The sequence below is a fragment of the Lithobates pipiens genome, unplaced genomic scaffold (assembly GCF_037356315.1).
Source record: "Lithobates pipiens isolate NorthernLeopardFrog02 unplaced genomic scaffold, aLitPip1_a1.2 Scaffold_16, whole genome shotgun sequence".
Taxonomy (NCBI): domain Eukaryota; kingdom Metazoa; phylum Chordata; class Amphibia; order Anura; family Ranidae; genus Lithobates; species Lithobates pipiens.
This window is the reverse complement of record NW_027507748.1, coordinates 364501231-364522667: the sequence shown is the minus strand read 5'-3', so window position 1 is coordinate 364522667 and position 21437 is coordinate 364501231. Positions and strand designations below refer to the sequence as shown.

Genomic DNA, 21437 nt, shown 5'->3' with positions numbered 1-21437 from the left:
TCATCCAGCAGAGCCGAATTCATCCTCCAAATACCCTTTCCTTTAGGTGGCATTATCTGAAGCATTGAGAATAACAAACAGCAAAAGGTGATCAGAGAACTTCATCCATACAACACTCAGGAGGCGAAAAGGCAGAGTCCCCCTTAAAAAAAAAAAACTATCTATCCTGCTCTCACAACTGCCTCGCTTAAACGTGTACCCCGTGCTGTCTGGGCAATGCTTAATATGCGCATCTTCCAGACCTGCTTCCCGGGCTATCGTATTGAGAAAGACGCTATCATATCTCAGGCTGTCAGTGGAGCCTTTCCTGTCTTTGGGCCTAGTAACGGTGTTAAAATCACCTCCAAAGACAACTTGCCGAGATGTAAAAAGGAAAGGCTTAATCTTTGTAAAGAGGCATTTCCTCTACCATCTAGTTTGTGGTCCATAAATATTTATTAAACGCAGATCATGCCCCTTCACAGAGACGTCCAGGACCATACACCTTCCAATCTCCACCTCGATAACCTGCCGTCACGTTATCATGCCAGTAAAAAGTACTGCAACTCCGCTGTAAGGCTCAGCCGCAAGAGACCAGAAGGAGGGCCCATGCCTCCACTCCCTCTTTGCCAGTTGGACATCGGCAAGGCTATTTAGCCGGGTCTCTTGCAAAAATAAAATATCAGCATCTATCTCGCTGAGCAAAAATAAGGCCATATCACAAGCCCTTACAGACAACATTAATCGTTGCCACCTTTATCGGAGTGGGAACTGCCATCAGGATGATTGAGGTAGGAGTTTCTTAGCCTGAGCTCCCTCCCCCCTTACTGGAGACCTTAACCTCTTTAAGGAACACTCTACCTCATCCTCCTCCATCTGAGACATGGAAAACTCCTCCTCCCCCTCAAATAAGGACCCAAACTTGTTTCCCAGAGGTAGGTCATCTACCTCTAAAAGATGAAACCGAGGAGGCAGAGGTCAGGACTACCTTATTCCTCCTTCTCCCCACCTTGGTCCACTCTCCCTCCTCCCCTGAAACATTACCCTGAAAGACCTCATCTAAATCATTAGCAGTGACAACTTCCCCCTTCTTCACTTTAGAACCCCTACTAGAGGTCTTACGCTGCCTTAGGGAAGGCCCTGATGAAGCTGCCACCTCAGATCTGCATGAATCTGCCCCTTTGGCAGCCTCAGCAAATCTGAATGACTTATTTACATTTGGAACACTGGGCACCTGAAACACTGGGGAAGAACACACAACAGAAGTAGACACCGACACAGTAGGGAGCACAGACTGGGGAACAGACACAAGAGGGGGTCACACCTTCAGGTTGGGAGACTGACTCCTGGGGGGGGGCCCTCAGGACTAGCTGAAACAGTTCCACCAACCCCTTGCTGCCCCCCACGTTCCTCCTCCTCCATCCTCAGCAGTTCCACAACCTCCGGCTGATTATGGAGGGCTTCAGGGCAAAGGCTATAGGGGTGACCTAACTTGTTACAAAGATTACAACGAATACTATTGCAGTCTTTTGCAACATGCCCTGAGCCCTGACAGAGGGAACATTTCTACACAGAACATGAACTGGAAAAATGCCCCTTTTCACCACAGCGATGACACAGCTTTGGTTGCCCTGCATAAAAGGTAATAATCCTGTCACGACCTATAAAGGCAGACGAAAGGATGTGCTTAACAACATTACCTGTGACATGCAGTTTTACTAACACTGTCCATCCTCCTGTCCATATCCCCTTATCATCTACAACTTTCCTCAAGGGGGCTTGGACATCCGCATATCGCCCCAACCACACCACCAGATACGCAGCAGGAATGGACTCATTTTGTACTAGAATGGTGACGTTCTTGTATAATGGCTGGCGAAAAATTACTTTGGGTGACAAACCTGCCCATCTTGGGGACTCCTTCCACCTCTGCTCATACCTCTCCCAAAAGACATCTAACCCTTCCGCCTTGACAAAGGAGAGATCATACTCATATGACCCAACCGGGCTGATAAGTGCAAAAATCTCCTCTGCTTTGAAACCCATCCCCAGAATACGGTCCACCACATCTCTCCTATTTGGGTGGGGGGGGGCCCTTCTCCAGTCCACCTTAATTGGACCACATTGCGGCGTTTAAAGGAGCTACCAGATGGTGTCAGATTAGCTGGACCGTCACTCACATCACCCCTAGTGACTGCAGAATAACTGGCCCTACACACCCTTGGGACAGGTGCAGCCAGCACTGCAGCATAGGAGACAATCACACTCCTTGCAACATCCTGTACATCACTTTTAGTTACAGACCCCTCTTTAGATACAGTAGTAACAACATTATTGTCGGGAACAGATGGAGTAGAGACTTCTGACAAAGAAATATTTACTTTACCCTTGGCAATTCTTACTTCATTACCAGTAACTAAAGGGTTACCAACAGTGGAGATGTCCTTATCAGCACTCTTCACAGCAGAGTCTGTACACCCTTCACTGACTGGCTGTACACAGGTGGAAGTCTCAGCCAGGAGATGCGCTTGCTCTCCGCTGCCCTCTACTGCACCATCTATAGGAACTACACCTCCATTATGTTGTACAGGCAAGTCATGAACAAAAACAGATTTTTCTGTCCCCTGATGTTTCAAAGGTTTTGGGGGGACATCATTATCCTCTTCTTCATCCTCAGATGATCCAGACATGGTACACTTGCGACCATGCAAAGGTGATTCCATTTCTGAAATTAGCTTTAACATACCTGCTCCCTTCACAGGCTCAGATGGATCATCTTGCTCCATATCCTCCTGCTGCGGTGAGAAGAGCACAGAACTTCCTTGGCCTGATGACATATTGCCAGTCAAAACATTTGATTGCTGATCACCTGCAACTTGTGCACCAGAGCTTTCTCCATTTTTCTGCCGGCATATTGATACTTGGCACGGGATGCAAAGATTTTCCAGCATGCTGGCCAGAAACACAGTCCAAGCCCACAGAAATGTTTTTGGTTTGCACTGACCTTGGTTCTTCGCATTCTGGTGATGCCTGCCCTCCACTGGCCTCTATGGCCCCTCTGCGCATTGTACAGAAGCGATCATCATTGCCATACTTCTCCTTGAAAGCACCGCTGGTTTCTTTTAATGTGGCCACCAGCCGACTCTGTTTTTCCACTTTTGCCTCCAAAGCGATTAACTCAGGCCGCATCTGTCTTCTCTTAGAACTGTGAAGCCGGTCATTTGCATTTTTTTTATGCTTGAAATCCAACTTTAACTTCGCCAAAACCTCTTCCTCCTTGGCAATTCTCGCAATCCTAGCACAAACCTTCTTTCTGTAGGCTGACAGGCTTTCACCTTTAGCTGGGCCATTTCCCAGGTTCTCAAACACTGGTATGGGAGGACCAGTACTCTGGCCATCCGGGGGATCCTCCCCTGGGTCTACCCCAGATTCCTGCATCCACTCTGGGTATAGAGAGTAATCAAGCTCCCTGGATCAGTAGGCCTCACTGGAGCTCAGGAGATCAGCAGTAGTACAGCCACACCCTTTGCAGCTATAACAGCTTCAACTCTTCTGGGAAGGCTGACCACAAGATTTAGGCATGTGTCTATGGGAATGTTTGACCATTCTTCCAGAAGCGCATTTGTGAGGTCAGGCACTGATGTGGACAAGGAGGCCTGGCTTGCAGTCTCCGCTCTTATTCCTCCCAAAGGTGTCCCATTGGGTTAAGGTCAGGACTCTGTGCAGGCCAGTCAAGATCCTCCCCCCTAAACTCGCTCATTCAGGTCTTTATGGACCTTGCTTTGTGCACTCATGTGCAGTCATGTTGGAACAGGAAGGGGCCATCCCCAAACCGTTCCCACAAAGTTGGGAGCATAAAATTGGCCAAAATGTCTTGGTATTATTTTTATAGCGTCAACAGTTTACACATCACTTTACAACTTGAGGGTAGACAGTACAAATACAATACACTTTAATACAGTAGGAATCAGAGGGCCCTGCTCCTTAGAGCTTACAATCTAAGATATGCTGACACTTTAATGCCTTGTACACACGGTCGTAAATTCCGATGGGAAAAGTCCGATCGGATTATGTTGTCGGAAAATCTGATCGTGTGTGGGTTCTAGCAGGCTTTTTCCATCGGAATTTCCGAAGTAAAATATTTGAGAGCAGGACCTAAAATTTTCTGTCAACAAAATTATATCTGACTTTTTCCGATCGTGTGTATAGAATTCCGACGCACAAAGTGTCACGCATGCTCAGAGTAAATTTGGGGACGAAAGCTATTGGTCTCTACGTAGTCCCGTCGTACGTCACCTCGTTCGGAACGATCTGATTTTCCGACAACTTTGTGCAACTGTGTGTATGCAACACAATTTTCGGCCAAAATCCGTCGGAAAAAATCTGATGCATTTTGTGGTCGGAATGTCCGACCGTGTGTATAAGGCATAAGAGTTCCCTTCACTGGAACTCCAGTCCAGTGGCGGCGTGCTTTACACCATTGCAGCCAACGCTCTGCATTGCACTTGGTGACATAAGGCTTGGATGCAGCTGCTCGGCCATGGAAACTCATTCAATGAAGCTCTCTATGCACTGTTGTGCTAGTCTGAAGATCACACGAAGTTTGGAGGTCTGTAGCTTGACTCTGCAGACAGTTGGTGACTTCTGCGCACTGTGAGCATCAGCATGCTAGGACACTGCTCTGTCATTTTATGTGGCCTACCACTTCATGGTTGAGTTGCTTCCACTTTGTTATAATACCACTAATAGTGGCCATTTATCACGTGATCGCTCTGTCAAATGACGGTGTGATCAGAACAGACCGGCATCAGGTCTGGTTCCTCCCTCCCTTCTCTGTACCGATCGGGAAAGTGTGAGGGGAGAGATCGTTTGCAGCAGCGCTGTGGGTTGGATATGTAGTGCCCTCAGTGCTGCTCAGTTCCCATTCCAGACACATCAATACTCTGCCCATACTCTGACTCTGTCAATACTCTGCAATACCCTGCCATACCCAGCTATACTCAGCCATCCTACCCACGGCTCATCCATGCCACATCAGTTCGCATCCATGCTACTACAGTGCCTCAAAGTGTAATTAGATAGTCAAATTAGACTTGAAATGCATGCCCCTAGAATGCCTGCTGGAGCTCCCTGCATGTTGGGCCATTTTGTTCAGAGATTTTTCTGTTTTCCGGTCTGCTGTTTTGATATCATTAAATATTTTTAAAAAATACAGCGTAAATGCTGTACAGGGGTATGTTTGGGATTCAAGAATGTATACCAACAGAATGCTGACATTAATTTCCTTGACTGAATCACTGTGACTTTGATACTGATATGTATTACCTATCTGGTGGGTTTTGTATGTAACAATTTTGTTATACCAAATAAAAACTTTTTTGAAAAAACAAAAAAACGAACTGAACACGGTCAGAGTCCAGCACAAAAAGGGGGGGGCACAGCCTCTGGGACAATTGGCTTTCCGCAGAACACCCAACGATGTGAGGGTGTCAGGAGGACCCATGCGAAGGCAGGAAGCACAGACATTCAGGAAGGGGACACCCCCACATACAACATCCTTCAGGTCACAATTACAGGGGATGGGGTGACCCCCATCTCACCACAGGTGTTGGAAGGGGTGATCCGGTTGTGGAGGGGACCCACTCCTGTGGAGCGAGCCCCCCGAGGGCACCGCCAAAATGGACGCTGGCTGAGGCCACACCAAGATGGCCACCGGCGCCTTAAGCACGAGCAGAGAGAGTTCCCTTAGTCAGTATGATGGTGCGACAGCCTGCCCAGAATCCAGTCACCACTGCCCCCTCAGGGAATGGGTGCCAGGCTCCCAGGACAACCTCATGTAAGGACAGATCCCTTAATAGGGAAGCTAGATGTCTGCATGCGGGCTGTCCATTGTCTTGTTGAACCTGGATTCTGTGGAGTTGTTGGTAGACGGTACTCTAATTGGCAGACCCATGAGATGTGTCCTCTGCAGAAGGTATAGAAATTGCTTTTAACTTCAGAATGGTGATTGGAAGCCACTCTTCCACAACTTGAAAGCTGCCATCTATGGAGAAGACAATCCAGGTCAGAGAAAGAAAGGACCTGCTAAGCTCTGGTGAACGTCTTGGCATCCACCAGTTTGAAAAAGTTCCAGGCTCTGGTCCATAGGTGCATGGCATAGTTTGGACACTGCATCAACCTGTTCCATGCTGACAGAATGTTGTACTGCAGGGACCTGGAATGCCATTGACCATACAAAACTGCCTCAAATGAGCCCGTCATGAAGCCCGAGATCCCCATGGAGATCCTGACTGAGGGATTCTCAGTGGACTGAAGGTTGTAAGCTTACACTAGAAGGGAGGCAGCTTTCTTGTGTAGCTGGATCACCTTGCTCTATGCTGTGTCCAAGACCAACCCCAGGTATTTCTGTAGACCAAGAATCCAACCGCACCTCTGAAGGGTGTGCTTTGTCCATTGGAGGTTCTCCCTCAGTGTACAACCTTTACTGCAGAAGTCAGTCCACTGTGTATCCTAGGCCTGTATTTTGGGGGCTGGAGTAATTTTCTAGACAAAAATTCAGATTTTTCCAAGTTTTCAAAAAAAAAATTTTTTAAATTGGTCAAGCTTTGAAAATGTAAACAACACTAACATGCTAACGTGTTATTGCAGCTTGAGGAAATGGACCTATAATACATCATACAGGTTACCCTGCTCCAAGGCACTCCAGAAAAAAAAAAATAGATACACGTAGGCACCTATTTAAAAAATACGTTCACCTTTTAAAGGAATACTAAAACAATACAGACCTGATCACAGGTGTGGAAATATGGGGCAATTTAGGTGACAGAGATCACAGGTCAATTGGCTTCAATATAAAATCACACAAATAGGAAACATAAGGGGAATACAAAGACACTGAACTTCAAAAAGAGCCAACTTCCCTAAACTACAAACCTTGCTAGAAGGCATAAATTGGCATAAAATCTTAGGAACGAAGAACACGGAGGAGAGATGGGTTTGCTTTAAGAGCATATTAAATAAAGGCATTAGCCAATGCATCCCATTGGGTAATAAATTTAAAAGCGTGAACAAAAATCCTGGATGGCTTCACTACAATGTAAAAATGCATATTAAAGCAAAGGAGAAGGCCTTTAAAAAATACAAAGTTGAGGTATCATCATCAGCATTCACACTTTATAAAGAATGTAACAAGAAATGTACAGGTGCCAAAGGGATGGCTAAGATAGAACATGAAAGACACATAGCCGAGGAGAGAAAAATAAAATCCTAAAAGATTCTTTAAGTATGTAAACAGTAAAAAAGGGAGGACAGACCATATTGGTCCCATAAATAATGAGGAAGGACATCTGGTTACAAAGCATGTGGAGATGACAAAGGTATTGAATTTATTCTTCTCCTCAGTCTTCACAAGGTAATCGAGGGGCTTCAGTAACCAAAACTGCAGTGTTTATCCTCATGACACATCACAGGAAGCACCTCAATGATTAACAGAGGACAGAATTAAAATTAGACTTGGGAAACGCAACATTAATAAATCACCGGGACCAGATGGCTTGCACCCGAGGGTACTTATGGAACTCAAGTCAAGTAATTGCCAGACCAGTGTTCCTAATTTTTACTGACAGTCTACAGACAAGAATGGTACCAGCTGTTTGGAAAAAAGTCAATGTAGCACCAATATTTAAAAAGGGCCCAAAATATAACCCTGGGAATTAAAGACCAGTTAGCCTAACATCATCAATAGTATATAAACTCTTGGAGGGGATGATAAGGGACTATATACAAGATTTTAGTAATGAGAATGGTATCATTAGCAGTAATCAGCATGGATTAATGAAGAATCGTTCTTGCCAAACCAATCTATTAACCTTCTACAAGGAGGTGAGTTGCCATCTAGATAAAGGAAGGCCCGTAGATGTGGTGTATCTGGATTTTGCAAAAGCATTCGACACAGTTCCCCATAAACGTTTACTGTATAAAATAAGGTCCACTGGCATGGATTGAAAACTGGCTACAAGAGCGAGTTCAGAGGATGGTGATAAATGGGGAGTACTCGGAATGGTCAGGGGTGGGTAGTGGGGTCCCCCAAGGTTCTGTGCGGGACCTGGAGGATGGGCTAGTTCAATCTCTGCATTTGCAGACGATACTAAGCTAAGCAGGGCAATAACTTCTCCGCGGTATGTGGAAACCTTACAAAAAGATCTTAACAAATTAATGGGGTGGGCAACTACATGGCAAATGAGGTTCAATGTAGAAAAATGTAAAATAATGCATTTGGGTGGCAAAAATATGAATGCAATGTATTCACTGAGAGAAGAACCACTGGGGGAATCTAGGATGGAAAGGACCTGGGGGTCCTAGTAGATGATAGGCTCAGCAATGGCATGCAATGCCAAGCTGCTGCTAACAAAGCAAACAGAATATTGGCATGCAGTAAAAAGGCGATTATTTCCAGAGATAAACGATAATTCTCCCGCTCTACAAGACTCTGGTCCAGCCGCACCTAGAGTACGCTGTCCAGTTCTGGCCACCGGTCCTCAGGAAGGACTAATAAAGCTAATAAAGGGTCAGGAGGATATTAGTTATGAGGAAAGGTTGCGAGCACTGAACTTATTCTCTCCGGAGAAGAGACGCTTGAGAGGCGATATGGTTTCAATCTACAAACGCCATACTGGTGACCCCACAATAGGTATAAAACTTTTTCACGGAAGGGAGTTTAACAAGGCTCATGGCCACTCATTAAAATTCGAAGAAAAGAGGTTTAACCTTAAACTACGTAGAGGGTTCTTTACTGTAAGAGCGGCAAGGATGTGAAATTCCCTTCCACAGGCAGTGTTCTCAGCTGGGGGCATCGATAAGTTTCAAGAAACTATTAGATAAGCACCTGAACGACCGCACTGACATATAATCACACACATAGGTTGGACTTGATGGACATTTTCGCCAAAAAAAAAAAAAAAGTGACTTTATTCCTTTTTTTCCTGCAGGAGCCTGGAAAGCATTGCACCCATTATGAGTAGATCATGGATGTAATGCCAGGCTTTTGGAGACAAGCCCTGCAGCTTTCAGCCTATACCTGCATACGGGCTGTCAGTTACAAAGTTGTAGGCTTGTGAAAGAACTACAAGGGCACTCATCAGCACCCTTAAAGCTCATTTAGAGCTACAAGCCGTCAGCTGGGGCTATTGGTACTGGTAGTAAGTTAATTCAGAGGATAAAATATGGGTGGAACATGCTTTGAAAGGTAAACTTATCCTTTAAGCATCAAAGTGTTGGGTTAGGAACTGACTTTTTAATTTTTGGGGGGCAATTTACTGGTAATGCCAAAACGTATTGGAGCTTTTGATTCTGCCCAACTGTAAGGTCAAGTAAAACTGTTTTATATCAATTGTACTCTGTCCTGTTCAATAACCACTTGGAGTTCCTTTTCCCTAAATAGCCTTAAGGACACATTGTTTTTTCCCATTTCAGAGATATCTTGGTTCCATGCCTTTACTTTTTTGCTGTCAGAGATATTTTCGGATTTTTAAGCACACGTTTAAAAAATCATTTTTGGCCTTTAGATCAGTTAAACCCCCTCCAAAAAAAAAAAAAAAAAAAACAGAAGTTGGTCGTAAGAACGGCTTCTGCAGAACAGACAGATGTACACATGGGCCGAAAGTCATCCAGTTCCTGCTGAACCAACCATTTTTTGGCTTAAATTTCATGTGTAGTGCAAACAAAGTTTTTTTTTAGATGTAAATGTCCCCCCAATGGGTTTATGTTCATTTGTGTGGGGAAAGGGGGGGGTCACAAAAAGCCAACAGATGGCTTTTGGAGTCACGCTGTCACACTGCAGCAGTTGGCAGTTTATGTAACCCCCGCCACCGATGTAGGGCATACAGCTATGATAATAAAAGCATTTTAAGTGTACCTTAGTGTTTTTTGAGACACATAGGACTTTTAATTTGGTAATGGATTTGAAAAAAAAAAATATTCCCTCAGGGTTTTATTAGGATGAAATATTATAAACAAATGCATTTTCTGGTATGCCAATGTAGTGTTTATATAATTTGTGTAACCCCAGATATTTACCCCACAAGTTTACCAACAAAGCCTGCTGATTTAAAAGATAGCACATTGTGACAATTATGTAATGTAGAGGAATGGTAACGCTCACAATAAACATTTGCAGTTTTCTTTTTTTTTTTAAGAGAGCTTTATTTGTCATTTTGATTTCACTCGGGGTATCCCTGTGGGAGAGGTTGTCTCTCATTTGGTATGTATGTATATATAAAAAAAACAAAGACATCCCAGCAACAAAAACTGCAATAGAAAAAGAATGAGAAAAAAATATATGTTTCTAATCGCTTACCAAATCTAAGGTAAAGAAACATTTTCACCAAAGTCTACCTTTACCTTCAGCAAGTACAAAATGTTTAAAACCATTAGCCTTCATTCTCTCTTAAAATGTAACTATATATTCACAGGATAGTTTTCTTACCTTCTACATTTTTTGCTCCCTCCGGACCATCAATATGCATGAAAACCCGATTACAGTAATTATCTTTATCATGTTCCAGATCACAATTAGAAAAATTAAATGACCTGAAATACATAAATCATTAGAAAATATAAGAATCAAGTGAATAGTAAATCAAACACAACCTGCAGCTGGAGAGGAGTACCTGAGATATACATGCATATTATTCACAAACACACACAGAGCTGGATACTTACTGTACAACAAATATTTAAGACTGGAACATCTTATGGGCATAAGATACCAACAATACCCATCTACCCTGGCAGTAGACTAGGGATGCACCGAAATTTCGGCCGCCGAAACATATCGGCCGAAAATGCCCTTTTCGGCAATTTGCCGAAAGAGAAAAATGGCCGATAATGGAGCCAAAAATGTTTTTCGGTTTTCGGCCTAGTGTATTTTTCATTTTCGGTATCGGTACCAAAAAACCCATTTGGTGCACCCCTACAGTAGACTGTACACTCTGATAGAAAGCGTTTGCAAGGTACCCATTCTAGAGATAGCACAGTCCACTGCTTCAAAGACTGAAAGCTGAGGTATGAAAAGGTTGCAAAGATATTCTGCAAAAAAAAGAGCTTAGATTTCAAGAAATGGCTTTCGCATGACTAATACAGTTTGCAAAAGAAAAAGTTTAAGAAAAATGTACCACTGTACTTGGGCAAGAATATAGAGTTGTATCATAACTTCATGCAGACTGCACAGACACACACCAGTTTCGAAAATACTTTCAGTTAAAAAAATGATTGCATCCTTGACTAGGTTACATAAAAATACCCCAGTCTACAATAACCTAAAATACAAGGTTTTTTAATATGTCACTCTTGCAAAAACAAAGTTAAAGTGTAAAAAAAAAATTTCACACGTAGGGGAAAAATTGAATAGTATACATGCCTTACCTCTGTTGCGCCTAGGTGAGAGCGGCATCCTTATGGCAAAATCCTGGGGAAATGCACAATATCCCAAATTATGCAGAGAAGATGACCCCAGCATCTTCTCATGAGACTTTATGTACTCAACATTGCTCAGGACTTGTCATTTTTGGCATAGTGATGAAGAAAATACTCCATGCGTTATGGAAGTCAAGAAGGGGGGGGAGGGGTTATTTTATTTAACCTTTTACCCTTTATTCACAGGTGATTTTTCTATACCTTTACACCAGGGGTTGACAAATTTGCTTGGAATCTAGGAGCCAGCTTAAAAAGTTAGGAGCCAGGTCCGTGACGGCGATCCGGACCTGTCCCTGGCATGACATGGAGACGAGTGAGGGGAAGATAGCAGCGCCGTTGCCCATAGCTCTTAGAGGGACATTTTTTTTTTTTCAAATGACAATTTTTTTTTCAATTGCATTTTAGTGTAAATATGAGATCCGAGGTCTCTCTGACCCCAGATCTCATATTTAAGAGGACCTGTCATGCTTTTTCTATTACAAGGGATTTTTACATTCCTTGTAATAAGAATAAAAGTGACACAACATTTTTTTTAAAAGAACAGTGGAAAAAAAAAAAAAGTTAAAATAAGCAGAAAAAATAATAATTTTTAAACGCGCCCTGTCCTGCCCGCATATAAAATCGGTGTTCGAACCACACATAGGAGGTAGCGCCGTGATGGGTAGAGCGAGAGCAATAATTCTAGCCCCAGACCTCCTCTGTAACTCAAAACGTGCAACCTGTAGAATTTTTTTTAAACGTCGCCTATGGAGATTTTAAAGGGTAAAAGTTTGTCGCCATTCCATGAGCGGGTGCAATTTTGAAGCGTGACATGTTGGGTATCAATTTACTCGGCGTAACATTATCTTTCACAATATAAAAAATAATTGGGCTAACTTTACTGTTGTCTTATTTTTTTATTAACTAAATTATTTTTCCCAACAAAAGTGCGCTTGTAAGTCCGCTGCACAAATACGGTGTGACAGACAGTATTGCAACAACCACCATTTTATTCTCTAGGGTGTTAGAATAAAAAATATATATAATGTTTAGGGGGTTCTAAATAAAGGGAAGAAGAGGCAGGTAATATAAAACAGTCATTAGCATTGCTGGTTTGTCATACCAACGGCGACCACAAGAGGGCGCCAGATTCCATAAGGAATCATAGGACCGCAGAAGGCATCAAAGCCGCGGCCTAAATTTTCGGCCGCCGGCGGAACGGCCCGACGCGATCACGCTGGGGGGGTCCACAGAGACAGGATACCCCCAGCTGTGCTGCCCCAGGCGCGAGGTCGCTATTTCTAGTCGCCAATGCGACCTGGCGCCCGGGTTTTGTCGAGCCCTGCTTTACACACTGTTTCAGCAAGATGGAGGGGGAAGAGAATGTTTATAAAAAACAGACATTTGAAGCTCTTATGCTCTCCCACATCTATAGGTAAGACAGGGCTACCAGATTTTGAGCTCTATCACATATCAGCAGTGGTCTCCCGAGTCCTGGAGTGGTTCTCCCATCCTCTCATCAAAGCCTCCACCCTGGTGGAATAAGATTTGTCATTAGTCGACCTCCGAGCACTTCTCTGAGGCTATGGTCAGACCTACAAATCACTTTCAATGTTGTCCCCCTCACCTGAGATGGTTTAGTAATCTGGTACAGAAGAAAGGAGAGCTACTCGCCATCAATAACACCCACGGTACCTTTGTGACAAACCACACCACTACGGCCTCCAACATAACATGGCTCACTCGTCTACACTTGACCTCTTACTGCAAGAAACTTCACGACTCCAAATAGATCCACAAACCCCTGACTGGCTTTGAACAGTTATGCACACTCTGAAACTCCCCCTCACACCCTAGCACTGATCTACGAACTGATTCTGGATCACACTCATGGCATCCTACCTAAGTACACTAAAGCCTGGTCAGAGGAACTCGGGAGAGACATCTGAGGCAGAATGGGGTAAGGCCTTCCTCTTTACCCACAAGTCATTTTGAGCTATACTCAGGAAAAAAATTTACAAGCTGGTGTCTAGGTGGTAGCGTATGCCAACCAACCTGAAGATCATGTTCCTGCCAGTCACCGACATCTGCTGGAGATGTAATTCAGCGAAAGGTATGTACAACCACATCTGGTGGGAATGCGATGCGATTTGCTAATTTTGGATGCAAATCTTCAAAATGTATACATTAAAAGCCAGCAGCTACAAATACTACAGCTGCTGACTTTTAATAAATGGACACTTACCTTTCCTGGAGTCCAGCGATATCGGCAGCCGAGGCCTATCAAGCGCTTGGCTCTTGGCTGCTGCCGCCGCCATTCTCGGTGAGGGTATCAGGAAGTGAAGCGTTGCGACCTCCCTTCCTGGTCCCCTTAGTGCGCATGCGCGAGTCGTGCAGCGCAATGAGAATGCTCCCCGCTGTCTCTGGGACCCGTGTGTGCCCCAGTAGACAGCGCGGCGGGACAGGAAGAGGCATAGACTCCCATGGGAGTCTATGCCCGGAAGTGGGTGCAAATACCTGTCTTAGATAGGTATCTGCACCCCCTCCCCCCTGAAAGGTGTCAAATGTGACACCGGAGGGGAGGAGGGTTCCGATGAGCACTTTAGGGTGGAACTCCGCTTTAAATCTCAAAAACATAACCTCCTAAAATTGCTCCTCAGTGCAGGTCAGAAACTAATTCCTAGACACTGGAAAACTACCTCCTCCCCATCCCTCATAGGATGGGTAGGCGAGATAAACAACATTAGTCTTATGGGAGGAGATGCAAGCCAAATCCCTAGACAAATATGCAACATTTTCCTTTATCTGGAGTATCTGGGAGGCATTACTCTACCTCAGATAAACTGAAGCAAAGACTCTAATTGGAGAATACTCCTTGAGAGGCTAATCCCAAAATTATGATTTCACACCTTGGATGGATAATCCCCCATTAAAATGAGTCTTGCTGTCTCTCCACCCCCCCCCCTCCCTTCAACCCCTACAACCTCCCTTCTCCTCAACTGGTTTCCCCCCTTTTAGTATCACTTCTATTTCTACATAACATATCTGTTTTTGGCTATATATAGCCATACCACGAAACCAAGGGTATTTTAGCTCCTCAATATGAATATGTCAATTACCGTATATACTCGAGTATAAGCCGAGTTTTTCAGTCCACTTTTTGGGCTGAAAAAAGCCGCCTCGGCTTATACTCAAGTCACTGAAAAATTTGCACGAAATGGAGGAAAAAAAGGGGCGGGGCCATGCCGCTGGGTGACGCTCGTGAATGGCCTGTGTCAGTTTGCTGCTCAGCGCGCACTGCACCATCCCCTCTCCTCTTACGATTCCCCTTCCTCCCCCTCCTGCCGCTCTGCAACGATGTCCCACCTCCTCCTTGTTATGGCAAGCAGCCACATAGCGATGTCCCACCTTCTCTGGTACAGTGATCCAATGATAGGAATCACTGTGCCGTGTGTCATAGGTAGAGGTCGACCGATATGGGTTTTTCTCTGGCCGATGCCGATATTTAGAAATCATGGCGGCCGATAGCCGATATATGATGCCGATTTTTTTGGGCCGATATGTTAGGCCGATTTTTTTTATTTTTTTTCCTTTTTTATTATTTTTTTTTTCTTTTTAATCCCCCTTGATCTAACACACCTTTCCCACTAGGGCGTTTTTCAGGCGCTTTTGGGCTAAAAATAGCGCCTGTAAAGTGCCTGCAAAATGGCTCCCCTGCAGTCTGTGTGAAAGACAGAGTGCTTTCACACTGAGGCGATGCGCTGGCAGGATCTTAAAAAAAAGTCCTGCAAGCAGCACGTTTGGAGTGGTGTATACCGCTCCTCCACCACTCCTGCCCATTGATATGAATGGGCACCACTGCCGAAGCGCATGCAATGCGATTTGGCAGCAGTGCTTCATGGGCGCATTTAACCTCTTCCTTGGCCGCTAGCTGGGTTATATGTGCCCCACTAGCAGCCAAATAGCACCGCTAAAATTATGGTAAAGAGCCGCTAAAACTTGCGTTTTACCATCAACACCTGCCCGCTCCAGTGTGAAAGCAGCCTTCATAAGTGATACAGAAAATTTCTTACATTTAAACATTTATTAAACAAAACAAACCTCCAATCAGTTTACTTGTATGTATCATTTAGATAAAAAAAAACCCCAAAAAAAAAAACCTATATATTAAATAAAAACAGGTAGTCAAAACTTTTGGACGAAAAAAAAAATAAATGGGCTAACTTTACTGTTTTTATTTTATTTTTTAAATAGTGTATTTTTTTCCCAAAAAAATGCATTTGAAAGACCTCTGTGCAAATGCCGTGTGACATAAAATATTGCAACAACCGCTATTTTATTCCCTAGGATCTCTGCTAAAAAAATATATATAATTTTTGGGGTGGTCCAAGTGATTTTCTGGCAGAAAATACAGGATTTTTACTTGTAAGCAACAGGTGTCAAAAGATTTAGTCTTTAAATGGTTAAACTGAGAACTTCACACACTGAGATGACTTCATTCATTCAAGTGTAAACATTGTATCTTTCTGTTCTTTTCTTGGCAGCCTGCCCAGAGAGGAGGAAAGACGTTTCTATGGCAACTTACACTGACTTCTAGTACAGAAGTCATTTCAAAGTCCCGCTGTAGTTCTAAATCTGCTTTTTATCAGCACAATCGGCCGATGCCAATTATTAAAAAAACGGCAAATATCGGCCGATATATCGGTCGACCTCTAGTCATAGGAGGCGGGACATCGCTTCCGCGGCTGCACGGGACATCATCATCATCACAGCAGGACATCAGCATCATGAGGTGAGTGAAAAATCACAATGGCTACTGTATATTTAATGGGCAGGCTGTATATGTGTCTAATGTGTTATCCAGATCATTATTACAATGGCTACTGTATATTTAATGGGCACAGGCAGACTGTATATGTTATTCAATGGGCAATGGCAGGCTGTCTAATGTGTTATCCAGAGCATTATTACAATGGCTACTGTATATTTAATGGGCACAGGCAGGCTGTATATGTTATTCAACAGGCTGTATAATTAATGGACACAGGTAGGCTGTACGGTATATTTAATGGACACAGGCAGGCTGTACGGTATATTTAATGGACACAGGCAGGCTGTACGGTACGGTATATTTAATGGACACAGGCAGGCTGTACGGTATATTTAATGGACACAGGCAGGCTGTACGGTATATTTAATGGACACAGGCAGGCTGTACAGTATATTTAATGGACACAGGCAGGCTGTACGGTATATTTAATGGACACAGGCAGGCTGTAAAAATATTCTTGTAATGAATAAATATTACAAAGTCTTAAGTATATCTGTTGAGATCGATTAATCTTGTGAGACGAATTTCCTTAATAAGTTCAGAGTCAGCGTAATTCAAAAATGTGTATTTATTTGTACACATTTAAATAGAAAATAATTCTTACAAAAATAGTACAATAATATCTTTAAAAATTGTCTTATGAAAATGTAAGGTTATTGCCATGTGGCTTCTATTGTCATTTAAAATGGCCGAATAACCCTTTGTATGCTGGAAAACTCAGTGAGCCTGATATATGTCTTTCTTCTAGGCTGCTGCATTTTCAAGAGCCAGTCTCCTGAAACTCTCTACTATATTAACAGGCACTAATCTCCCGCCCGAAAGATAATTCCTCCTTTACAAAAGTGTGGGCTAATGAGTGGTTACTATAACAATCTAACATATGTTAACACTTAAAACACAGCTCCACAGCCTAAAATGACCGGATGTAAGGGAGAAGGGAGAATTTCAGACTATGCAAACTTTCACTTACATTTAAGAAAAGCTTATATAAAATATACAATATTCCTCAAAATCCTGACAGGTTTTAAATGTTTACTCAAAGTTTCTTTCACACAATATGGAGAATTCATATTCTAAATAAAGTATAATAAAGCCAATTAAAATTTAGATATTAAGAATATAACACAGGCTGTACAGTATATTTAATGGACACAGGCAGGCCGTACGGTAGATTTAATGGACACAGGCAGGCTGTACAGTATATTTAATGGACACAGGCAGGCTGTATATTTAATGGGCACAGGCAGGACACTGGTAGAATGTACGGTATATTATGAGCCCTAACACAGGCTGCTCTATGCAAACAGTCATGTCAACACTTTCTGTAATATCTTATTTTTTTTTATCCTGTTAGAAATGGATCCCAATACTTCTACCGGTAATCCTGGACCAAAAGAAAAACACAGGTCATTCGAAGCTGGTTTCAAACTTAAGGTTGTGTCAAGAGCAGAAGAAAGCAATAACAGTATTGCAGGTAGGGAATTTTGTGTTGATGAAAAACAAGTGAGGGAATGGCGGAAAAAGAAAGCTGACTTGGAAAAGATTCCAAAGGCAAAAAAAGCTCAACGTGGTTTAACAACTTCATATGGGGCTCTAGAGACTGAATTGCATAAATGGGTTATGGAGTGTCGTCAAAATGGTTACTGCGTAACACGCATGGGAATTCGCTTACGTGCCCTTCAAATGGCACAAGATGACAAATTAAAAGCACCAGGCATTGAAAAATTTGTTGCGTCAGCAGGATGGTGTACCCGCTTCATGAATAGGTTTGGCCTATGTTTGCGGCAAAGAACAAAGATTTCACAGAAGTTGCCAAAAGACCTTGATGAAAAAGTGATGTCATTCCATTCATTCATCATAAAACAAAGAAGGATCCATAACTATGACCTGGGAGATATTGGAAATATGGATGAAACACCTATGACCTTTGATCTTCCAAGCAACAGAACTGTGGCAAGTTTGGGAGACAAAACTATTTTTTTCAGAACCACAGGAAATGAAAAAAATCATTTCACAGTTGTTCTGTCAGGTTTGGCTAATGGAACTAAGCTGCGGCCTGTCATTATTTTTAAAAGAAAGACCTTGCCTAAAAAGGTCAAATTCCCACCACGAATTACAGTGCGCGCACATGTTAAAGGCTGGATGGATGAAGACTGAACAAAAAAATGGCTGGAAGAAATTTGGAAAGAACGACCAGGAGCAGCCTTAAAGAAAAAACCATCATTGCTAGTTTAGGATATGTTCAGAGCCCACACATCTGATGGCATTAAAAAAAAATGGCAAAATTTTCTCAAGTTACTTTGGCCGTTATTCCAGGTGGGCTTACATCTGTATTGCAACCGCTAGATGCGTGTTTAAATAAACCTTTTAAAGACCGTGTGAGAAAGATGTGGCATGAATGGATGTCATCTGGTCAAGCCCGACTGACAAAAGGTGGAAATCTGATGAAGCCCGACATAGAATTGATAGCAAAGTGGGTTCGTGATGCATGGGAAGAGATTCCGGAGGACATGGTGCAACGCGCCTTCAAGAAATGTGGCATTAGTAATGCTATGGATGGCAGTGAAGACAGCGCTTTGTATGAGAACGACAGCAGTGATGGTGATGACTGCGAACTCAGTGATGATGACAATGTCTATGCTGATAACCTCACACCAGCTAATGCTGAAGCTCTGTTTGGACATACAGATGATGAGGAGGAATCCAGTTTTGAAGGATTTTAACTCTTGTGTTTTAGCTTGGTTGCTGAAAGAGCTAAGGTTTTTGTACTTTTAAAGTTATTGTTGATACCATATTGTTTTTATTGACCCTCTTTTACACTTACAGAGATAGTTTACTGTTTTTCTTTGAAATAAATATTCAAAAACATTATTGGTATCTATTTTTATTTTTGAAATTTACCGGTAGCTGCTGCATTTCCCACCCTAGGCTTATACTCGAGTCAATAACCTTTTCCAGTTTTTTTGTGGTAAAATTAGGTGCCTCGGCTTATATTCGGGTCGGCCTATACTCGAGTGTATACGGTACTCATGGAACTTGAAAGTACGCCAACACTATTGTTCTGATAATTCCCAATGCTCAGTGTAGACACATTGATTTCCTCGGTCTCCGGGCACAGCAGGTTCCCACATGGGCGCCCAGACCGATAGAAGTTGCACTTGTACGAAAGTCAGTACTATGTTTGAAATTTTACCTCAATGACAACCTCAAGTTACCTAAACTTATGACATAAAATGCACTATATTTTTTGTATAAGTCGAACTTATTAGACCATAATGCCTTTTGTCGGGCACCTGGTCCTGTTCTTACTTCTTTCTGTTCAAACTTATGTTCAAAACAAAAAAAAAAAAATTATTGAACCTAAAAAGCAGACATTTGATGCCTTGCAAGGTCTGCTTCAAAGAGAACCACCACACAAGGGTAAATACAATGCATTATAACAAGTTCAAAAATCTTACATGGGTTGATCCATGGAAAAAAAACAAAAAAAAAAAAAAAAGTAAAAACGACCACACGCTTTCACTTTTAAGGTGGCCTCCCCTTTAAGCTGCTCGAGAGCATGCCCTCTGAGTGCTGTGTCCATCGTTAAGGCACATATCTCCAGCACACCAAGAATCTTTTCAATAGCATCTTAAAACGTTTATGGAAGAGATCGCATTACAGCATAAAATTCAGGCATGCGAGCACTGGACACAACAGATCACAGAGAGGGGTACAGGGCCAATAAAATTGGCTTTGTACCATGCAATATTTTAAATTATTTTGTTTAGCACAGTACAGTGTCACCAGAGCAGCCAGCGTCCTTATTGTGACACTGTACTGGGGTGGCTAGTGATTAGGAACACTGGCTGGTTGCTCTGGTGACACTGTATGCCAGTGCAGCCACTCCTTGTCCCTGGTCACCAGCTGCACCAGTACAGTATCACCATACTAACACAGCCATCCACAGTATCCCCGATTACCTCAGTGTCAACATACTAGTGCAGCCTGCTACAGTGTAACTGATTGCTAGCCACCCCAGTACAGTGTCACCATACCAATGAAGCCATTGTCCCTGATCCATAGTCACCGCAGTACAGGGTAACCATACCAGTGTAACCAGCCAATGTTCCTGATCGCTAGCCACCCCAATAGTGTCATCATGCTAGGGCCCCTGATCTCCGTCAAACTATTCCTGATTGCACTCGCATGGTGTGGCAGCAATGAGACACAGTGTTCCTGATCACCGCCACACCATGGCTAGTTTCACCAGACCAGTGTAAAATGGCAACAGTGTTTTGGATCACCACCACACCAGTCTCAATATCACCAGACCAGTGAAAGCTAGAAAACAGTGTTCACGATTGCTGCCACACAAGTGTAAGCTAGACAACAGAGTTACTCATTGCTGCCACACAAATCTCAGTGTCTCCAGACCAATGCAAGTCAGCAACAGTGTTCCTGATTGCTGCCACACCAGTGCCAAAGTCATGAGAACCAGTGCAGCCATCAACATCCTATTGCGGCCACATCAGTACAGTGTCACCAGAGCCAGTACAGCTAGCAACAGTGTTCTTCATCACCACAATAGTGCAAGGTTGCCACCTATTCTGACCTTGGTCTGGTCTGCCTCTGAACACGTTTCTGTCTCACTCACTACTGTTTCTGGGAGAAACCAGTCCCAGTTATTCTCCGTGCACAACTCCACTCCTGGGACCAGAGGAACTATTATTTATTCTCTCTTCAGCTTTCTGTATGTACTTCCTGGCCAGTGAACATAGATATACTGAAAGTCTCAGAGGTGCTCTAGGAAAACCGAAAGTAAAAAGTTTCAGGTTCCACGGCGACAACAGAAAAAAACAAACGCAGGCATCACCACATGGCGAACGCCTTGAATCAAGTTTCGAATCAAGGTGTGCATGATTAAGGGCTGTTGAAAGAAAATCGTCAGTGCAGAAACCAGACTCTTAAAATCCTATTCAAGGCAAGTGTTTCCACCCCAATGGAGAAAGACCAAAACCCGAGCCACCAAGAAAGTGCAAGACACCCAAGACCCACACAAGGTGATATAGGTCTTCCAGGTGCAATGAGGATTTTTCCTAGAGCGAGACTTGCGTGTCCTCAACATTCAAGGGATCACTGAACCCGACAAACCCCATCACACTCAGAACCTGGATTTCAATAGCCGTGTCGTCAA

At 43.3% G+C, this 21437-nt stretch overlaps 1 protein-coding gene across 5 annotated transcripts in view; it reads right to left on the bottom strand.

The window, feature by feature from the left end:
• S100PBP (S100P binding protein) overlaps positions 1-21437 on the bottom strand; it is a 115636-nt gene that overhangs the window by 34262 nt on the left and 59937 nt on the right. For all 5 annotated transcript variants that reach the window (XM_077482023.1, XM_077482025.1, XM_077482022.1 and 2 more), the window contains exon 4: positions 10463-10566. In XM_077482023.1, coding sequence (XP_077338149.1) covers positions 10463-10566 — 104 coding nt within the window. The remainder of the gene's footprint in view (positions 1-10462; positions 10567-21437) is intronic.